The following is a 17,905-nucleotide window of genomic DNA, read 5'->3' on the forward strand; positions in this document are numbered from 1 at the left end:
CCCGGGTCAAACACTATTGGGATACTACATCGAGAGTAGCAGCACTGGGCTGCAGATATGGGTCCATCGTGAACCCTTTTTCTGTCTTCGTGACCACTGCACAGGGAAGTTGGACCCTGCCGTCTGCCGCGAAATAGAAGTCCAGACTGGCACGTCGAGCAATGCAACTCCACGCCCCCCAGTCCAGGCCATCCGGGAGTGGATCCAGTCTGGGGGAATGCGGAGTGCAGTCAGGGACCCCCCGCCGGATTGCCCAAAAGGGGAATCCGAGGGCGAATCCCTTTCGGGGTGAAAGGGGCCCCCAATGTTTCCTTTCCCTTCCTTTGCCTTTGTGCCACCATCGTGATTGATTCATCGATCCCTCCCCCGTTGAGCACCATCCATACCTGGTATCCGTACTGGTAGTAGCTTGACGGCCACGGCCACAAGTCCGTTCGGCCAGACGACCCAGAGACGAGCTCATCAAACATCCCCGACTCCTGCGCCACCAACAGACTCGGTCAGACCAGTCAAATTTTGATGCCATCGTGACGCATGACTCCGTTCGAACACGCAATGCAACAACCAAACACGAGCCGATGCAGAGCCAGAGCCTGAGCCTGACCCTCTCTCGTCTCTCCTCCCGACCCTCCCTTCGCTTCTGTTGGGCTCTCACCAATGTCAAAGCTTCCTTTCCATCTCCTTCTCCTGCCTCTGACACTCTGTCAGTGTCCCGGCTCTATCGCAAGCTCCATCTCCGGCTGCGGCTTCTGCTTCCGCCCGCCGCTCTCCGTTTCCACTCCTCCTCTCACTCCTCCTTCTCTCACTCCCATTGCCACCGTCGCAGTCATTTCCTTTCCCATTCCCATTCCCAGCCCGAGCGACCACTTGTCCTCGAGCCGCTGCACACCTGCATCGCCCTCCTTGGCGATCCACTGCTGGACCGCCCAGAAAGATTTCAGATACGATATCCCGAGCACAAAGTCCTCAAACCCGATCGACAGCCCGGTCACGGCCATTTTCCTCCGGACGAACCTGCCCTTGGCGTCCGCTCCCGCGTTGGGTGCCGCCACCAACATGATCCACAGGAAGACCCCCGGAATCTTCTTCCAGGTCACCAGACTCACCCGTCGCATTGCCATGTACGCGTCTTCCAGCACCTCCTGATCGTCAAACTTTGAAATTTGGCGGAGAGACCTCACCGCCCAACTGTAGATCAGCCCCGCGAGCCTGACTGTCTCAAGCACCCAGTCCGCCTCTGAGCTGGCTTCTGTGGGCCGCGAACGTGACGCTCCCAAATTTCCCAGCTTATCGTACAGCCACGATGCCGTGCTTCGGATCTTCGGGCTTCCTCCTGTCGCCAACCCTGCCGCCGCCGAGGTCACCGACATCGTGAGAAAACGCACGTCGTCGAGCACCCGCGCTGCTTCTACGCACAACCCAAGCGTCTCCGCAACACTCTCGAAGCTTGTCGGTGAAGCCAGCAGTGGGCTGTCATACCCGTCCGGCCACGTCGTTGGAACTGGTATTTCTTCGTCCCGCACCGGGTCGTTTTCCTGCCAGTAGAGGTCGGTCTCGAAGCAGCATGCAATCTCATAATCGGTTCTGGTCATCAATCGTGAGTATTATTGCGGCAGCACCCTGACGATGCTGGAGGCGGTCTTACAGAATCATGATGCTCTCGCCTACGATGTCTTTCAACCCCCTCATCCCATTGCGCAGCTTGATCATGCGTTTGATGCCTCTCATGTGAGCAAACATGCTCTCGTCAGCGCCCCAGAACCACTGCAGGGCAATTAGTCGTGTCCTTGATGGAGCTTTTTCTTCTATTTCCCACACCAAGAAGCAAGAGTGCGTGTCTCTTGCAAACTCACCTCCATGACCACCAGATTCACAACGCTTCGTACCATCTCCACGGCGATTGCGTCAAACGGGCGCTCCATGTACTCAGCGATGATTGACAAAACGTGAGCTTTCAGGGCCAGTGATTCTGGATTCTGGGTGATCTCCAGCCCATGCTCCAACGATTGAGTTGTCGACGACATGAGAATGCCAATGTTCGGAAACAGCGGTGACTGAAGCATCCACGGAAGAACCTCTGCCAGAAACACGGGAGGCTGGCTTTGCCCGTCGATTGACACCATGTTGGGAGCGACGACTTGGATGTCTACACAGTCCCATTAGCCAGGATGCGAGTCATTAGTGCAGCTCATCGACTCACAGAAGTGAAGAAGCTCCGTGGTTCTGGGACCTTGAGGAAGCGGCATGCCATTGAGCGTTGTCACCTCGGTGAGAATGCCTCCGATGGACGTGGGACTGTTGTAGAAAAAGGCCATCGGGTCGCCGTTTCCGTCGAGGAAAAGGTTGGCCCGGGCTCGCGCCCTCGCCATGATGGCTTCATTCTCCTGTCGCTTTTCTTCAGATGATCTCCTAGAGTCCGTCCAGGAAGAACCCCCACGAGCACCAGACTTCTTGCCGACTTCCTTCGCTTGCGTCTGCAGAGCCCCGGGTCCTGGAGCTTTCGAGCGCGCAGACGTGTGATTCGCAAACGAGTCCTCGGGTCGTTTGCCGGACCCCACAGAGAAGGACGACAGCTCAAAGGTGAGGACCTGGTCCTCATAGGCGGGCTTCGGGATCGACTCGACCTGCGTGATGGTACACTCCACCGGAGGGAAGCGCCTCGAGCAGTTCACGCAGGGGGCATCTGGCCGTCGGATTATGCACTGCAACCCCTTGTTCTCAACACCGATTCAGACGTTAAGGTAGATGGGTGGATCGCACAGTCCGGGCCGAGCCGGATTGACTTGTAAAGGACGGCGATCACTCACCTTTTGCTTGCGTTTTTGACACTCGGTGCACGACTTTTGCACTCTCATCCGCCGCTTCGGCGGGGGTTTCGATGCTTCGGCCATGGTGACTGAGGAAACTTGACATGATGAGAGGTGAAACGTCGCATTTTGGTCGCACTGAGCAGCTGAAATCTAAGACGGCTGAAAGAAGATGAAAGGAGTCGTCGGGCCACTAACATGCTGTTGATTCAGCCACGGCTGAGCGAACGTGAAGGGAGCGTCTGGATTAGAAGATATTGAGGCGCAAGGGAGGTGGTATTGCACTTAGGCGGATAGCTGCATGATGCTGTTGCATGGGTGAGTGGATTGATGCATACCCAGCATTGATGTACGCTGCGTCTTTGCTGCGGCCATCGCCAAAGGCGGCTGTCCAGAAATTCCCCTCACCCTGTTGAGTCCCCAACTTCCATACCAGCGACAGAAACCATCGGCGCTTGACTCGGGATGCGAATTAGATTCAGCCTTCCTCCACTTTTCTTGATTATATGTAGCTTCAGATCTCCCAGTTATATTTGAAAGTATTTTGTCTCTCTCAAGTTTCCACGTCCATCGCATCGGCGGATCGACAATAGCGGACGATGCGTTGCACCACAATCGTCAACAACAGCCTACCGCAGTATCGACAGAAATAACCATCCAAGACAACAAATCGAATCCGACAAATGTAATTGGTTGAATTGAATGATTCGACATCGTTATTCTGAATGAATCAGCCAGGGTCGATGAGTTCACAAGCCGTCGTCCTTCGCACCGTTTCCGATTGCCAACCGCAAGCAGTCTCCTCTCCTTCAAGTCGATTTGCTGTCTCGGTCAATGTTCGGCTCAAATTGAGCCAGGGGCTTCACTCAATGGCCGTCCCAAAGGAAGAATATGAAGAAGCCTCTGGCGTTATCTTGGGGTGGGGGCAAGCGTCTTGTCGCGGCTCGTCAATGCCATTCACAACTGTTGGCGCTAGACTTGGAGGAGGTCGCCACTGGATCGCAAACGAATGAGAGAGGAGGAGCATGAAGAGCACCAAGATCGCCGCGGCCAACCGCGAAAGGAAACCCGAGCCCAACAACACGCGACACTTTGCCATCACATGTCGTCGACCCCTCAATCGCCGATTAATCGCCAGCTGATCAACGACCATGAATGACGGCAGAAGGATTACGGCGACGATTTCACAAGGTGCAACTCGGACATGGATCAGTCGACGCCGCACGGAAGCTCCAGGGAGGCAAGCAGACGTCTCGGTATTTGTTTGCCGGAACTGCGATGTGAGTAAGAAGGCGCACAAACCAACGGGAGGAATCCTGCAGCGCGTCGTAGCATGTAATCGAGGTTGCCGTCGAGCGACCGGAAGGATTACGGCCCAGGCTTGCTGAAGGCTTGGTATGAAGTCATACCGTGCCAGGCGATTGAAAGAATTTGCAAACTTTTCATCGAGAAGGCGAGGCTTCCGGCGGCTCGAAAACTCGAAGCAGGGGACAATGTCCGGCTCCTGGTGGTTTAATCCCGCGGGTGTGACGAGTGCCGCGCCGCGCGCCGAGACCGTGTCCAGGGGGTCTACCGATTTTCTACCTCTCGTACGGCCGCTTACTGCGTCCTCAAAGTCGGAGGCCCCGCCGCCGAGCACGACGTCCGCTTGGCGGTGCCGCTGATCATCACCCGACTGCCACCAACGTCGCCTTGGCGGCCGTCTTGGAGGCTGACCGGCCGTGAGACACTGTCGACGTCTGGACTTCGACGCGGCTGGCCAGCATCTGGTCTGGCTGTTGCGGTTAATGTTCGCCGTGGTCACTTATATCGTGCCTGTAGTAGAAAGCTTTACTGTTGGAGCCGCTCAAGACCCGAGTGTATTCGTGGACAGTTTGCAAGTGAACCTCCATGGCAACGGGGCTGCACAATATCGAGAGTTTGAAATACCAAATGCTGGACGACGTCATCTCGACTTTGAGATGCAGGAAATGTAGCAACGCGTGTAGAATATGCCGGGTGCAACTTCACTTACCGTCTCTCTGAATGGGCGAAAGACCCACCACATTTCCCTTCCTGGTGGTCATCCAGCACGAGATGTTACACGGTGTTACCGCCGTCGAGGTCGTCGATGTGCAGGAGGCAACACCTTGCTCCACTAAACACTCCTTGGCTTGGACAGGACTCCCGCACATATTCGACCAAGCGGTGGTCAGATGGCCCAGTATGCAGCCTCGACTTGACCGCCGACTCCCCAGACTGCAGTCTTGGACGTTCCACTCCTCCATCCTCGTTGAACGCAGAGATTGGTGCCCGGCTGTGTATGCCATCATGGACCAAGAAAGACCCCTCCATCTTGGAGCACCGGGGGCCCACATGCAACGTCTTGTCGATACCATGAGGAGGGTAATGCCCATGGGGTTGAATGTCTATAAACACCTTCCATCCCTCCTCTTCCCCATACTCCCCTCTTTTCTGCTCCTCAATGATCATTGTTGATTCCCCAGACTTGACCCACCAAACAGACTTGCATCTCTGCAACATTGCTTGGTACACAGTCCTCTGATCTGTCGCAATGCCTCCCTCCAAGGTAGACACGGAGTCTCCTCCGGCGGATGACTTCCATACCGGCACTCGCACGTCGGGAAGCGATAGCCCTCCAGACAAAGCCGCGCGAGCTTCCACCGCAGCCCTACTCCGGAACCCTTTGGTCGGGTTGAGCCACGACGAGCTCATCCAAGATGTCGACACTTTCACCGACAAGTACGGCTTGACCGAATATAGGGAAGAATTCCGAAAGGGCGCTCTTGTTGCCCAGGCCAGCAACCGCCCCGATGGATTCGAGACTATCACGGCTCTCAATGAGGAAGAAAAGGTGGTGCTCCGGAGGGAGATCAACCACCGTTGGGATCAGCCGTTTATGCTGTACTTCCTCTGCTCCCTGTGCGCTGGATCGGCCATCGTGCAGGGTATGGACCAGACGGCAGTCAACGGAGCCCAGGAGTTTTACTACGAGACTTTCGGCATTGATGACCCATTGATGCGGGGACTGATTAACGGCGGTATGTTTCCACCCGAACCATGCTGCGTAGTACATGTTCTGACAATCCACGTAGCCCCATACCTTTGCAGTGCTCTCTTCGGGTGTTGGACAAGTCCTTATCTCAACAACTGGGTTGGCCGACGCGGAACCATTTTCATCTCATGCTTTTTTTCCGTCGCAACAGGATTCTGGATGGCTGTCGCCGATACGTGAGTGCCCTTCCTTTTTCGGAAGCGTCGCTTTCCATTGACATAAGTGACAGATGGTACAATCTATTCATCGCTCGCCTTGGTCTTGGTCTTGCCGTTGGCGCAAAAAGCAGCACGACCCCTGTGTACAGCGCTGAAAGTACACCGAAAACCATCCGCGGGGCGTTGACCATGATGTGGCAGATGTGGACAGGTATAGATATCACCGCGACCTCGAAAACGGGAGTTGACTAACACGTCGAAGCTTTCGGGATTGCCCTCGGATTGATCGTCTCAGTCGCGTTTCAAGACCTCGAGTTTCTCGGAGAAAACACGCAGTGGCGTTGGATGCTTGGAAGCACATCTCTTCCTCCATTGATTGTTATGTGTCAGGTATGTCCACCTCTCCTTACATAACCCTGCCCTTTCTGACCCTCCATCAATAGGTTTATTTCTGCCCTGAGAGCCCGCGCTGGTACATGGAGAAGGGCAAGTACGCCAAGGCCTTCACATCGGTACGCCGGTTGCGCAAGCACGTCATCCAGGCAACTCGTGACATGTACTACGCGCACAAACTCCTGGAAGTCGAGACTCAGGCCCGTAGCGGCCGCAACTGGAAGGAGTTCTTCACCGTCCGGAGAAACAGACGCGCTGCGACGTTTTCCTACTTTGTCATGTTCATGCAGCAGGTATGTGATGGATCGGCACTGCCAAAGTCTTCATGCTAACGAATCATTTCATAGTTTTGTGGAATCAATGTTGTGTTAGTACTTTCCTACCCTTTTCGTATTTTCGTTTCTTTTTTTTCTCAGAATATGGAGCCGGGGCTCAAAAGCTGATGAGGCCGATAACGTGACCCACCCGGTACCGGTAATGGGGCCGGTGGCGGAGCTCTGGTCCGAGGAACTCCCCCCTCTCCCGGGGAATATTCGCTGGGAACAGCAGTCTAATTGCCTGAGCACATGAGTTGATTGAACGAAGTCACAGATCAAGAGGCTAACACACCTACAGGATGTACTACAGCACGGCCATCTTCCAGGAGGGAGGCTTCACCAGGTCTGAGGCGTTGCTCACCAGCATGGGCATGGGCCTCATCAACTGGCTCTTCGCCCTCCCAGCATTCTATACCATCGACACATTCGGGAGAAGAAACGTAAGTTCATTCTTAGAGCTGACAGACGTGTTGCTGACGTTCACGCAGCTCCTGCTGGTCACCTTCCCCTTAATGTCTCTCTCCCTCATCTTCACCGGCTTCAGCTTCTACATCCCCGAAGGAACCGCAAGACTCGCCTGCATCGCGACCGGAATCTACATCTTCGCCGCAGTGTACTCCCCCGGAGCCGGGCCGGTCCCGTTCACGTACTGCGCCGAGGCTTTCCCGCTGCACATCCGCGACATCGGCATGAGCAGCGCCACGGCCGTGACCTGGGGCTTCAACTTCATCATCAGCTTCTCCTGGCCGTCCATGTCAGAGGCTTTCACCCCGACGGGCGCGTTCCTGTGGTACGCCTGCTGGAACCTCTTTGGCTTTGTCGTGGCGTACTTCTTCCTCCCCGAGACGAAGAACCTGACGCTGGAGGAGCTCGATAGCGTCTTCTCGGTGCGCAACAGGGACCATGCCAAGTACTACACTTCCAAGATGCCTTGGTACGTGAACAAGTACTTGTTACGACGGGATGTGTCACCTTTCCCCGCGCTTTACGAGGTTGACGATCATCACGAGCACCATGACGTGCAACCGAAGGCCACTGTTCAGCACAGCGAGAGTGGCTTGATCTCAGGGACGAACAGCGAGAAGTGAAAGGCTCTCAGTTGACATTGTATAGATAATTGTCTATCACATTGTGTAATTTTCTAGCTTTTCAAAATAAGGATGGATGGAAAACTTATGTTTGAATACCACGATAGAATTAACCACTAGGTTAATTGGTTGTTCTGTTGAAGACTTCTTGCTTTCTTTTCATCGGGGAAATCTTATGACAGATAATCGAATAATGGTCAAGGGATAATCGTGCCTTAAAAATACTTCATATTGCTGGTCGTCTTCTACGCCTAAGGCATCTTGTCTTCCACCAATCGATCTAGCAATATCTGATTCTCTCGCCCACGTAGTGAGTTTGATCAATTATCCAGAGAAGCTTCCACCCTGCGGCAGAGACCAGCTCGCTGGTGAACCTGATGTTATTGCCCACATCTTTGTAATGGAACAGCGTCTATTATTAGAGGCATATTATGTTAGTCACATTTGGATTCCTTAAATCGAGATAACAAACGCGATAATGACGACGGAAATGGCCAAATAATGGACTATGACACAAACAGGGGGATGGTGTAGCCCCTGGGTCTCAAGGCGAGGTAGATGAAATGACGTCGGTGACACCGCCCGAACCGCAATCATCATACGACAAAGTACCGAGTCCCTGGATCCGGAGCCAGCCATCAAAAACCACACGGCCCAGATCAGATCCCTCTGCACCCATCCTCCTCCACCCCCAGCCAGAGACAAGGAAACACCCTGCTCACCCCGCAAAACACTGAGGCCTGTCAAAGAAGAACCACTGCACGATCCACCGGACTCCGCGCGTGGGCAGCAAGATCCAGCACACTGCCTTACGCACACACGTATGCGTGACACCTGTCAAGAGCCAGCCGAAACCAAAGTCGGCCGGCCCCAGGTCCACGGAATTGGCCTCCCCTTCCGCCGGCGCCAAGCGGCCGAAATTAGTGCCTGTGTCGAAGCTACCGCACCCCACCTGCCCCCGTCAACCCCACGTTTCGGGGGAACGGATGTTAGATGCCAAGAGTTAAGCATAACTCACAGGCACGGCGCCGTCGAGGACACTAGCAAATGGGGCCAAGCTCTGTTTTGCAAGGCGTCATCGGGTAGGGGCTGTGGCTCAGCCACTGGCGCGGGTTGTATTAACTTCATGTGACTAGCATGCCTCGATGGCTAGAAAGAGATGGAGAAGGCCAAGTGGGCCAAGACAGTCCCATCCTCACCGCACTAGGACATCTATCTGTCTGATAAGGAGGCTTCTGATGGTTCTGCGACAGCAAGAGACAGCGGTGTTGACAGAGGCTGCTGCTGGAAAGGAAGAACTTGTCTTCGGGTTGTATTCACAAGGCATTTCATGGCAACTTAGTGGTTAAACCTCCGCTCGCTATAGAGTTTGACGGAGACTTGTCTAATGGCATGAGTGAATGTAGAACGCCCGGTGGATGGAGACGAAGATTAACTTCAGAACAGGTCGATACAAGTAAGAACTCATGTTCATTAAGAACTCATTCGGCATGGATATTCCTCTATCTCCTGTGATGCAATTCTATAGCCACTGAGGGTACCGGTTTGTCTTTCATTTTCACTCATGACCCTTCCTTCTCTCACACGTAGGCTGCCGTCGCATCGTTCACAACTCCATGTAAGAGTAGATGAGAATCCAACCAACTTGCAAAGCAAATACTCGCTAAATCGAAACAACAAACACGGTCCTCTCAAACGGTGTAACGGAAGAAGGTGGCGTTGTCACCCTTGGTCCGCTCGGCAGCCTTCTCCTCAGCGGTGTACTGACTCGGGTCCTTGTACTCGCGGTCTCGGCGGGCGTTCTCGCGGCGCAGGTAGATAGTCATGAACGTGGAGAGAATCATGGACATCGTCATGGTCGAGAGGAGGGTGCCGTGTCCCGGGTAGTAGTGAGGCTTGTCCTTGGCCTGGTACAGGAAACCGGCGATGGCACCGCCGAGGTTGCCGAAGCCAACGTGCATGGCAATACCGACACCTCGCTTGACAGAGCCGCCAATGTTGTTGCCGTTCCAGGCAACACCCTGAGGCACGTTGGGGTAAATGCCAGAGGCAGCAAAGAAGCAACCGGCGTATTTGACACCGTTGCTCTGAGATGCGAGAAGCATGATGAAGCCGATGATGCTGACAGCGTTAGGATTTGGTGTGTGATATCAGGGGACCGAGGCGTAACTTACCCAATAGCGCAGAAGAAGATCATGTAGATACCTCTCTGTCGGTGACGATCAGCCAACCAGCCTCCGCTGATACAGCAGACGCACGCCACGACGTAAGGAGGGACGGTCTACAAATGGTAAGTATGAGTCAACGGAACGGAGTTTCTGAAGGGCTTGATTTACCATGAGCTGAGCAGTGTTGTTGGTGTAACCCAGACCCTGAACAATAGTCGGGAGGAAGAGAGAGTAGGAGTACAAGGGAGTATAAATTCCGATGGTGATAAGCTGGTGAGACCATAGGTTAGCGATGCGATCCAGACGGATTGAAGCTTCTGCGCCAACTGTTACTCACCATGTGAACCCAGATCTTCCAGTCCTTGAGCGCATCCCAGAAGTAAGCCATGTCAAACTCGTCGGCTAGAGCGGAACGGTCCTGTTCGAGGCGGCGGGTGACTTCCTCCTTCTCGGCGGTGGTGAGGAACTTCGCGGTAGCGGGGTAGTCGTTCATGATGAAGAATGCAGCAACGGCTGAGAAAGAGCAACCTCGTTAGTCTTGGAGCAACCAAGGGAAGAAAGAACCAGTGTGCTTACCAACAGCGAGAGTGATGATACCCTCGAGAATGAAAATCCAGGCCCAGCCAGGCTTGCCGCCGACGCCTTTCATTTCGACGATGCCGCGAGCGAGAAGACCTCCGAAGGCGCCGGCCGCGGTAGCAGCGGAGAAGAAAATGGCCATACGGAAACCGCACTCGTGACGACGGTACCACATTGTGATGCTGGAAATCGGTTCGTCAGATGAATTTTTGGGGATTCTGGAATGTATTCACACTTACTAGTAAGTAATGCCGGGAAACAGACCGCCCTCAGCAAGACCGAGAGCCATGCGCGCAGCCAGGAGACCAGCGTAGTTGTGAACGAGACCCATCAGGGTGCAGCAGATACCCCAGGCAATCATGATGGAGGGAATCCAGATGGAGGGGCGGAAACGCTTCATGGCCAAGTTGGAGGGGATCTCAGCGGCCACGTACCAGGGGAAGAAGACGGAGAGTGCAACATTGTAGTCGAGACCCTTCATGCCCAAGTCGGTCTCAATTCCGGCAAGACGAGCGTTTCCGATGTTGGTACGGTCCAGGAAAGACAGTAAATACAACAGAGCGAGGAAGGGGATGAGAGCCCAGTCCATCTTGCGCAACAGCCTCTTGGTAGCGGCTTGGTCAAAGCCGCTCCTCTCGGGATCGCTGACATATTCGACCTCGATCGAGGGGTCGATGACGCCCTGGGTTTTGATGTCTTTCTCAGAAGTTGACGACATTTTGAGGGTTATTCAGAGGCGCAACGTTTTGAAAAATGAGGTTGCGACGAGCGAGACGTCAGAATATCGGGGGAGCGCCGGAAGATAAGTGGCCGACACTTGACGCGGGAAGGATTCGAGTGCGTGTAAGTGCTTTGACGAAGCGTGAGACAGCTCACACGAAAAGTTGCTGGGTGTCTCGGAAAAGAGAGCCAGGTGAAGTTCGGAAGCCAATCAAAATGAGCGCCTCTTCAGGTGATGAGAATGCAGCTGAGTAGGACCGCTGCAGTTATCCGGGGCTCTAGAGCGACGCAAGCTTTCGTCTCACAATATTGGCAATCTGACCAAATGAGACGAGGCGTTGGTATTGTTGAGAAGGGCGGCTCGGCCTAGGGATGGCGGAGGGGAAAGGATGAAGCCCGAGACTTGTCGTCTTCCTTCTGTCTCACTTGACCTTGATCGCGAGAGAGACGAACAGGGCGATCAGTTACAAGAGCAGATGCGAAAGCAGGTGCAGATGCAAGAGCGGCGCAGATCGAGCATGAGAAAAGAAGAAGAAAGGCAGGAGAGAACCGTGAGAGCAAGATAGGACCCCGGACGAAGCTCTCCTCTTTAAATGAATCCGATGGCACCAACCCCATCCATATATCCATATTGTCTAATGTCTTGGCAAACTGTTCAAAATTCATGGTTGTGGGAAAGCAAAAAAGTAAAGAGAATAGCAAAAAAAGGTCCGGATGTCTCGCCGGGCTGGTTACAAGCAACCCCTACCTTCTTCCTACCTAGGTACCTGACCAGGGTCTGTCTGTCCCTTCTCTGTGTCTGTATGTGAAGCAGCGCGAGGCCTGGTCATTTCTGCGGTCAGTCTGTAAGGCGTGGTACCTTTGCACGTATGTACATGCACCCTTCGCTACCTCATCCCCGAGACTGCGAGCTAGAGCGTTGCTACTCTGCCGCTTCTCAGGATTCGGATCCTGTCAGCTTATCCCGTTTTGGCTCTTGAGCGGCCGCGTCCGGGCCAGTCATAGGCTGCCCGGCGCCGCACACCACCCGCACGCCACGCCTATCTCGCCTTACTGCAGCTGAGACAGTCCCGCCGTCGAGGCCATGTATCCCTACCTTAGCTAGGTACTTGCTGTACGTGACCCTCCACTGTCTTACCACGACCTGTGCGCAAGATACGGCGCGACGACGTTGATGACCACCGAAGCATGCGGTGGGCGCGCAGCAGTAGCGTGCGTTCAAGATAATCATAGATTTTCCCAAGATATCTGGACAATCACCGGCGGACACGACCGTTTGTTCACGATCCATCAGCCAGAATAGCGCCTTCAGCTGTGTCACACATACATAGTCTGGTGCGGAGTTGATGAGGGCTTCAGGTCTCTCTGGGGTACGAATAGTGTAATCATGGAAGAAGAGTCACACATCCACATCCAAAGCAAGCCAACGGCCGCATCGTTGCCACCCATCCCATGTCTGTCTGCCCCGTTCATCCACTCAGTCAGTGTCCCGCCAAAGTCCCTGGGTTGGCAGTCCCAGCTTCCCCAAACAATCTATGGGGGCATGCTCCGCATCCAATCTTTCCCCCGCATACCAATCTGATTTCTTCCGCCTGGCCTCAACCTCTTTACCCCGTGAAAGTGCAGCCGCCAAGAAGGCCAAGCTGGGATCTCCCAACCCCAACCATGCCTCCAGCTCGGGTGAGTGGATATGGACCTCGAGGACTCTCGTTTTTTTTTAAATGAGGTTTTGGGGCAAGATTGTCGCTAGTCTCCTTCACAAGAAGTAGTGCTGGCCAAAGCGTTTTCAACGAACACAAGCAGAACCCTTCTCCCTTGCCCACATCCCATCCCATCCCATGCTCCACAGAGCATATGTCAGGGCCCAAGCAGCTGGCGTGCTACCCAACCCCCATGATATTATCGGACTGTTCCTTCCTTTGGCCATGAGCGCGGTTCTGCATCTATGGTACCGTATATGCAACCGGATTTTCCACAAACGACAGAAGGACTTCACAGGCCTTCGGAATGCGGCTATCCAGCCCGGAGGGTAACATTGGCCTGTGGGCTCCTCAAATTCGCCATAGCCAGGAAAGCAGTATTTCGCGAACCATAATGCTGGTTGAGACATCGTAAGCTCCAGGTATGTTGAATGCAAGACAACGCAGGCATGCGCGAGAGACATGGGCCTGGACGGTGCTACGAGAGACGCGAGCATCCGAACTCTCCGCTCCGCGAGCCAAGGCTGCAGTGCCACCTAGCTTGGCCTTTACAGCTCCATCCATCGCGATGTTCTCTGCGATGACAATGCCTTCGCCATATGTGGGTGTGTGACGGCATAGAGTCTCGGTATCCGGATATTGGGGATGCTTCTAAGCTCAAGCTTCGAGCAACGGTTCCTGATCCCAGAGCACGGGATGCCGCAGCCAAGAGGGTCTATGCCATGGTGCCTTTCCACCGAGACGACAAAGACGTTCCCTCTCGTGCTGGCAGCCACCAAGACACCAAGAGTCACACAGACGACGGGTAGTATTCCGTCGCGATGAGAGGCATGCCAGACAGCTCTTGGCTGAACCTACAGCCACGTGTACCGGAGTGCTGGAGAGAATTAGCGCCGGTCGAATGGAATATTGATCCTCAATCAGAAAGCCATCAACACTTGGTGATACATGGACAAGAGATTTGGGGGCGCACGATGGCAGGGAGATGGGCGGGTAAGGGAACAGGCTTGTAGCGAGGGGAGGGGAGACGCCACGAGGAATGAAGCTGGTGAATGCAGTCAAGGCGGGAGAGACATGAGGCACGTTTCTGGGCGCAGACGGGACGGGATGTAGGCGGCGATGGGAGAGAAGGATGGCTGCGAGGTAAGGCGGTGGAAGATGTCGTGGACATGGAGGGGAAAAGATGAGGACAGGATGAGGACGTGGTCGTTGATGTCGTCTAAAAGTCTTGGCTGGCAGGACCCCGGACGAATCGAGCCAAATCAGGCAGCACGACCGAGTTTCCGACAGCTTGGCACAGACTAGCCTGCTCCGCCACCGTTCCCCGCCAACTGTTGCGCAGGCAAAGCAGGCACATGTTTTGACAGGACACGGGGTACGCCCGCATTTCGCGGGCTGCTTTGGAAACCTAAGGTCCCTTTTCCTGGGGATTCGGGGCCAGTGGAGGTCTGGAGCTGGAAAAGATGGGGGAGGGGCCGTTGCCCGATGCTGGTTTGGACTCGTTTCCTACTGTAGGCACCTTAATTAGTATGTACCGCGTTGTTGTAGCTGACTGATCAGCGGTAAGACAAGAACGACATTGGATACGAACAGGGGAGCTTGGGTCAGGGAAACGTGGCTGATGAAGGCGCTTCAGCTGGCTGTCGCAGCGGATTCGGGAGAAGAAACGTAAATCAGGTTAAGGTAAACACATACACTCTCAATGCTGCATGCTAGGTAGCCGAGTCAGAGAGAGGCTCCCTCGGCCCTAGCGTCCGCCACACTTGCTGGTGACAGGACCAACTGCCCGTGGTGTAACTGAGAATGGCGACGGAAGCACGAACTGACCTGAAGCTCACAGACGTGAGAGAGGTGGATGGTGTACGACGGTACCTAGGTAGGTAGGTAAGATAAGATACATAGGTACGGCGGTACGTATCGTTACCCCAAGATTTTGACTGGTGCTGCCCCGCCAGATTAGGTTTAAGTTTAGGCACGTTGGGTCGAGAACGCCCACCCGCCCTCATTTTTGGAGGAGCTCCATTTGTCGAAAGCGCTGACTGAGATAACCATGAGCTCTGAATGGCCAGTGTTGCGAAGTTCGGATCCACATCGCTCCAACCCAGTGGGACCGGTTCGTCCAGTCAAACCCTCAGCAACTGAGATTATGGAAGGAGCGACAGCTGAATTGCTGATGGATGGCTCCTTCCTTCCTCGAGGCAGCAAACCGGTCCAGCAAGCATTATTCGGGGCTCCAATTGCCAATATGAAAACGCCTCGATTTCACCATCGGCATCTTTTCAGGCTGCTTTGCTGACGGCGCCAGCGTTGACTGGCTGAGGATCTGGCCGGTCGCTTGGTTGCTGACGAAACACAGATCAGAAAGTGATTGATACGACGCTGACGGAGAGCCCTCACTCTCTCGTTCGCTCCTGCATCTGGTGCCCTGTACGTACGGATACAGGTGACAAAATACCATATCTGCATCCAACCCGACCTCGACCATGGATGTGATTCCCTGCCCTGCACGAGACCAGGATATCCACAGGGACGCGTCTGTCCCGACCGGGGGGCTCATGGGGTAACCGGGGACAGCATGGGTCAGCCCCCTTTTTAGGCCAAAGGCTTCCAGACTTCCAGACCGAATCTGCGAACCAACGTCGACTCTCCAAACTCAACAACATGAAATGGCTTGGCGATTCTTGGCAACAGGACGCCATCTCCCCTCCCCCAGTCTTCTGAACACTCTCCAGTCTCGCTGTTGCTGCAGCCCTCTTCGGTTCCCTCCCACTTCTTATTCATTAACAGCGAGATTGCAGGCTCGTCTGGTGCTCGCTGTCTGTCCAGTCCAATTCGCCATAGCAATGGTTTTCCCAGGGTCCATCTCGGCCAGGAAACCCTGACTCGTTCCCAAGCCCGACAGTGAAGCGTTACGCATCAGTCCCAACAGACCGTCACCGTTAGCTTTCGTTTCCAATTAGCGCGAGGTTCAACCCCAGACACATTGCCCCGAGCGGGGATGAAGTGCTCGATCAGCGAGCAATCTGAACGGCTTGGCAACTTGACAGGGCCTCGGAATCTCCAGGTCCATCTTGCATCGACGCCTTCATTTTTCGATCCAGTGCATCCGTCGGACGAAAGGCTGTCTCGGCGCCCAGGCAGCCTCAAAAGCCACACTGTCGACCGCGCGGGGGGGGAGAAGAACGGCGAAACTTTGGAGGGAAGATGGTTCCCGTCATTGATACTAGCCGATGATGGTCGTGTGCTAGTCACTGCCATCATGGGGGTTGTGCCCCTCCCCTGCACAAATCCCTCGCCCCAGGCGCCCTGAGACGTGGCAGCAGAAAATAGTGGCTGTCTTCTTATCGAAGGGTGCCGATCTTCTCTCGGCGCGCAAGTTAGCTGGCAGCAATGGTAGTGGTGGGCTCTGTGAGCGGCCAACCTGATGTTCCCGAAGAATTCTGCAAGACAACTCTAGGCACTACTCCGGCTGAGGGCTCCATTGGATTATACAGAGTACAGACATCGAAGACGACATTGACAGGGCTCCTGGTGAGAGCCAAGACAATCTGCGTGTCTTGGAGAATGTACAAATCCACATTCGCCGTGCTTTGACGAGATAAATCCATTCCTCGTTGACAACCAGCCATGCCAGCTTGTGCTTGTAGGCTCTGGTAAACGGTCTAGACCTCGTATCTCGGGATAAATCAGCATGGGCACAAAATTGGCCATTTTCGTCTGCGGACAGATCTGCTTCTGGCATACGTCCCTGGCGGGAGACATCTCCAGAAACCTAGGGGCTTCTCAATGCTGCTAGATCATCTAGCGTACGGCGCATGCGACAGCTCATGTACCATTGAAATTGCACCAATGAGTTAGACGACTTGGGAATCGATACCGGTGGTGTGGGGGAATCGGAGTCCGTCCCCCGGCTCCCTTTCTCCTCCGTGCCGTGACCCCTAGTCTCCCGCCTCACCGAGTTCACCGACGCCACCCGTCCTGTCGCGCCAGATCAAAAGATCCGGCTCACGCAAAGGAATGGTGTGACCCCTGTATTATAAGCCATTGAACATTTTGCCTCTGGTGGAGGACCTGTTTCGTGCGCCGCAAGCCTAGCGTGCTGCCGTGTAGCAACCCGGACCGGGCAGTCCGCGAACTTGCACCTCGCCGCCGGCTAATTCCAACCTCGCAGACAGCCTCGGTCACATCAAAATTTCAAGTCCAACGCCTCCCAGGGATATCCTTCTGCGCTAGTCGCCGCGTCTTCGTCCCGGTTGGTTGGAGAAATAGGTGGCATTTGTCGGAAAGGATCCGTTTACGGGTGCGATATGCGACTGTCCTGCAGAGTCCCCTTTTCCTGGCCCAGGGGCGGAAGCTTTTCAGCTCGCTCCTTCTGGGGGTACACAGCATACGCCCATAGGTATCTTGTCGTAGGATACGGTAAAGCCAAATCCATCAGCCTCATGGCAAAAAGGTCTTCGTCTCGTCTAATCGATGCCAGATTCGTGTTCTTTGCCATGGTTAGCTTGCGTGACATCGAACTTTCATCGACTCACTCTCCGCCACGCCTTCTTTCCTTCTGGCAATGTTGTGTGACGAGGGTTTGGATTGCGCGCCGGAACACGTACGGGCCCAGGCCAACCGATACCTACCTATCCATCATCATTGCAGCATCATGAAGTTCATGCAAGTTATCGGACACGCTTCCGAGTGTGGGTCGAACTTAGAAACAACCTATTTGTTTGCAAAGACCAGAATGCCAAGCAACGTAACGAGCAACACGCCTCTATCTTTACATGTGCATTCCTGTATGACCATCCTTCGACCATGTAAAACTCCTCGACGCCAAACCCTTTCGACATTATCATAACAACAGGTAGCCATCGTTGGCCACGGTATAGCTTCGCACCAATATTTTCACTCCCGAAGAAATAAACCGAC

The 17,905-nt window shown here is 54.4% G+C and overlaps 3 protein-coding genes across 3 annotated transcripts; 1 reads left to right on the forward strand and 2 right to left on the reverse strand.

The window, feature by feature from the left end:
- Positions 1–704: 704 nt before the first annotated feature.
- CGCS363_v011439 (uncharacterized protein) lies at positions 705–2,891 on the reverse strand (the record flags this gene model as incomplete). The annotated part of the gene is made up of 5 exons (XM_036643288.1): positions 705–1,584; positions 1,646–1,764; positions 1,854–2,146; positions 2,201–2,624; positions 2,808–2,891. 5 exons carry the CDS (start codon positions 2,889–2,891, stop codon positions 705–707), a joined length of 1,800 nt encoding a protein of 599 aa, XP_036492100.1.
- A 2,470-nt stretch (positions 2,892–5,361) lies between these two features.
- On the forward strand, positions 5,362–7,818 carry ywtG-0 (putative metabolite transport protein YwtG; the record flags this gene model as incomplete). The annotated part of the gene is made up of 8 exons (XM_036643289.1): positions 5,362–5,848; positions 5,903–6,038; positions 6,092–6,231; positions 6,283–6,410; positions 6,464–6,706; positions 6,761–6,780; positions 7,029–7,170; positions 7,219–7,818. 8 exons carry the CDS (start codon positions 5,362–5,364, stop codon positions 7,816–7,818), a joined length of 1,896 nt encoding a protein of 631 aa, XP_036492185.1.
- A 1,691-nt stretch (positions 7,819–9,509) lies between these two features.
- Positions 9,510–11,283, reverse strand: CGCS363_v011441 (putative transporter; the record flags this gene model as incomplete). The annotated part of the gene is made up of 6 exons (XM_036643290.1): positions 9,510–9,939; positions 9,993–10,099; positions 10,155–10,256; positions 10,324–10,499; positions 10,563–10,747; positions 10,805–11,283. 6 exons carry the CDS (start codon positions 11,281–11,283, stop codon positions 9,510–9,512), a joined length of 1,479 nt encoding a protein of 492 aa, XP_036492186.1.
- Positions 11,284–17,905: the final 6,622 nt, after the last annotated feature.

The sequence above is a fragment of the Colletotrichum siamense genome, assembly GCF_013390195.1.
Source record: "Colletotrichum siamense strain Cg363 chromosome Unknown KSG_Cg363_contig07, whole genome shotgun sequence".
Lineage (NCBI taxonomy): Eukaryota > Fungi > Ascomycota > Sordariomycetes > Glomerellales > Glomerellaceae > Colletotrichum > Colletotrichum siamense.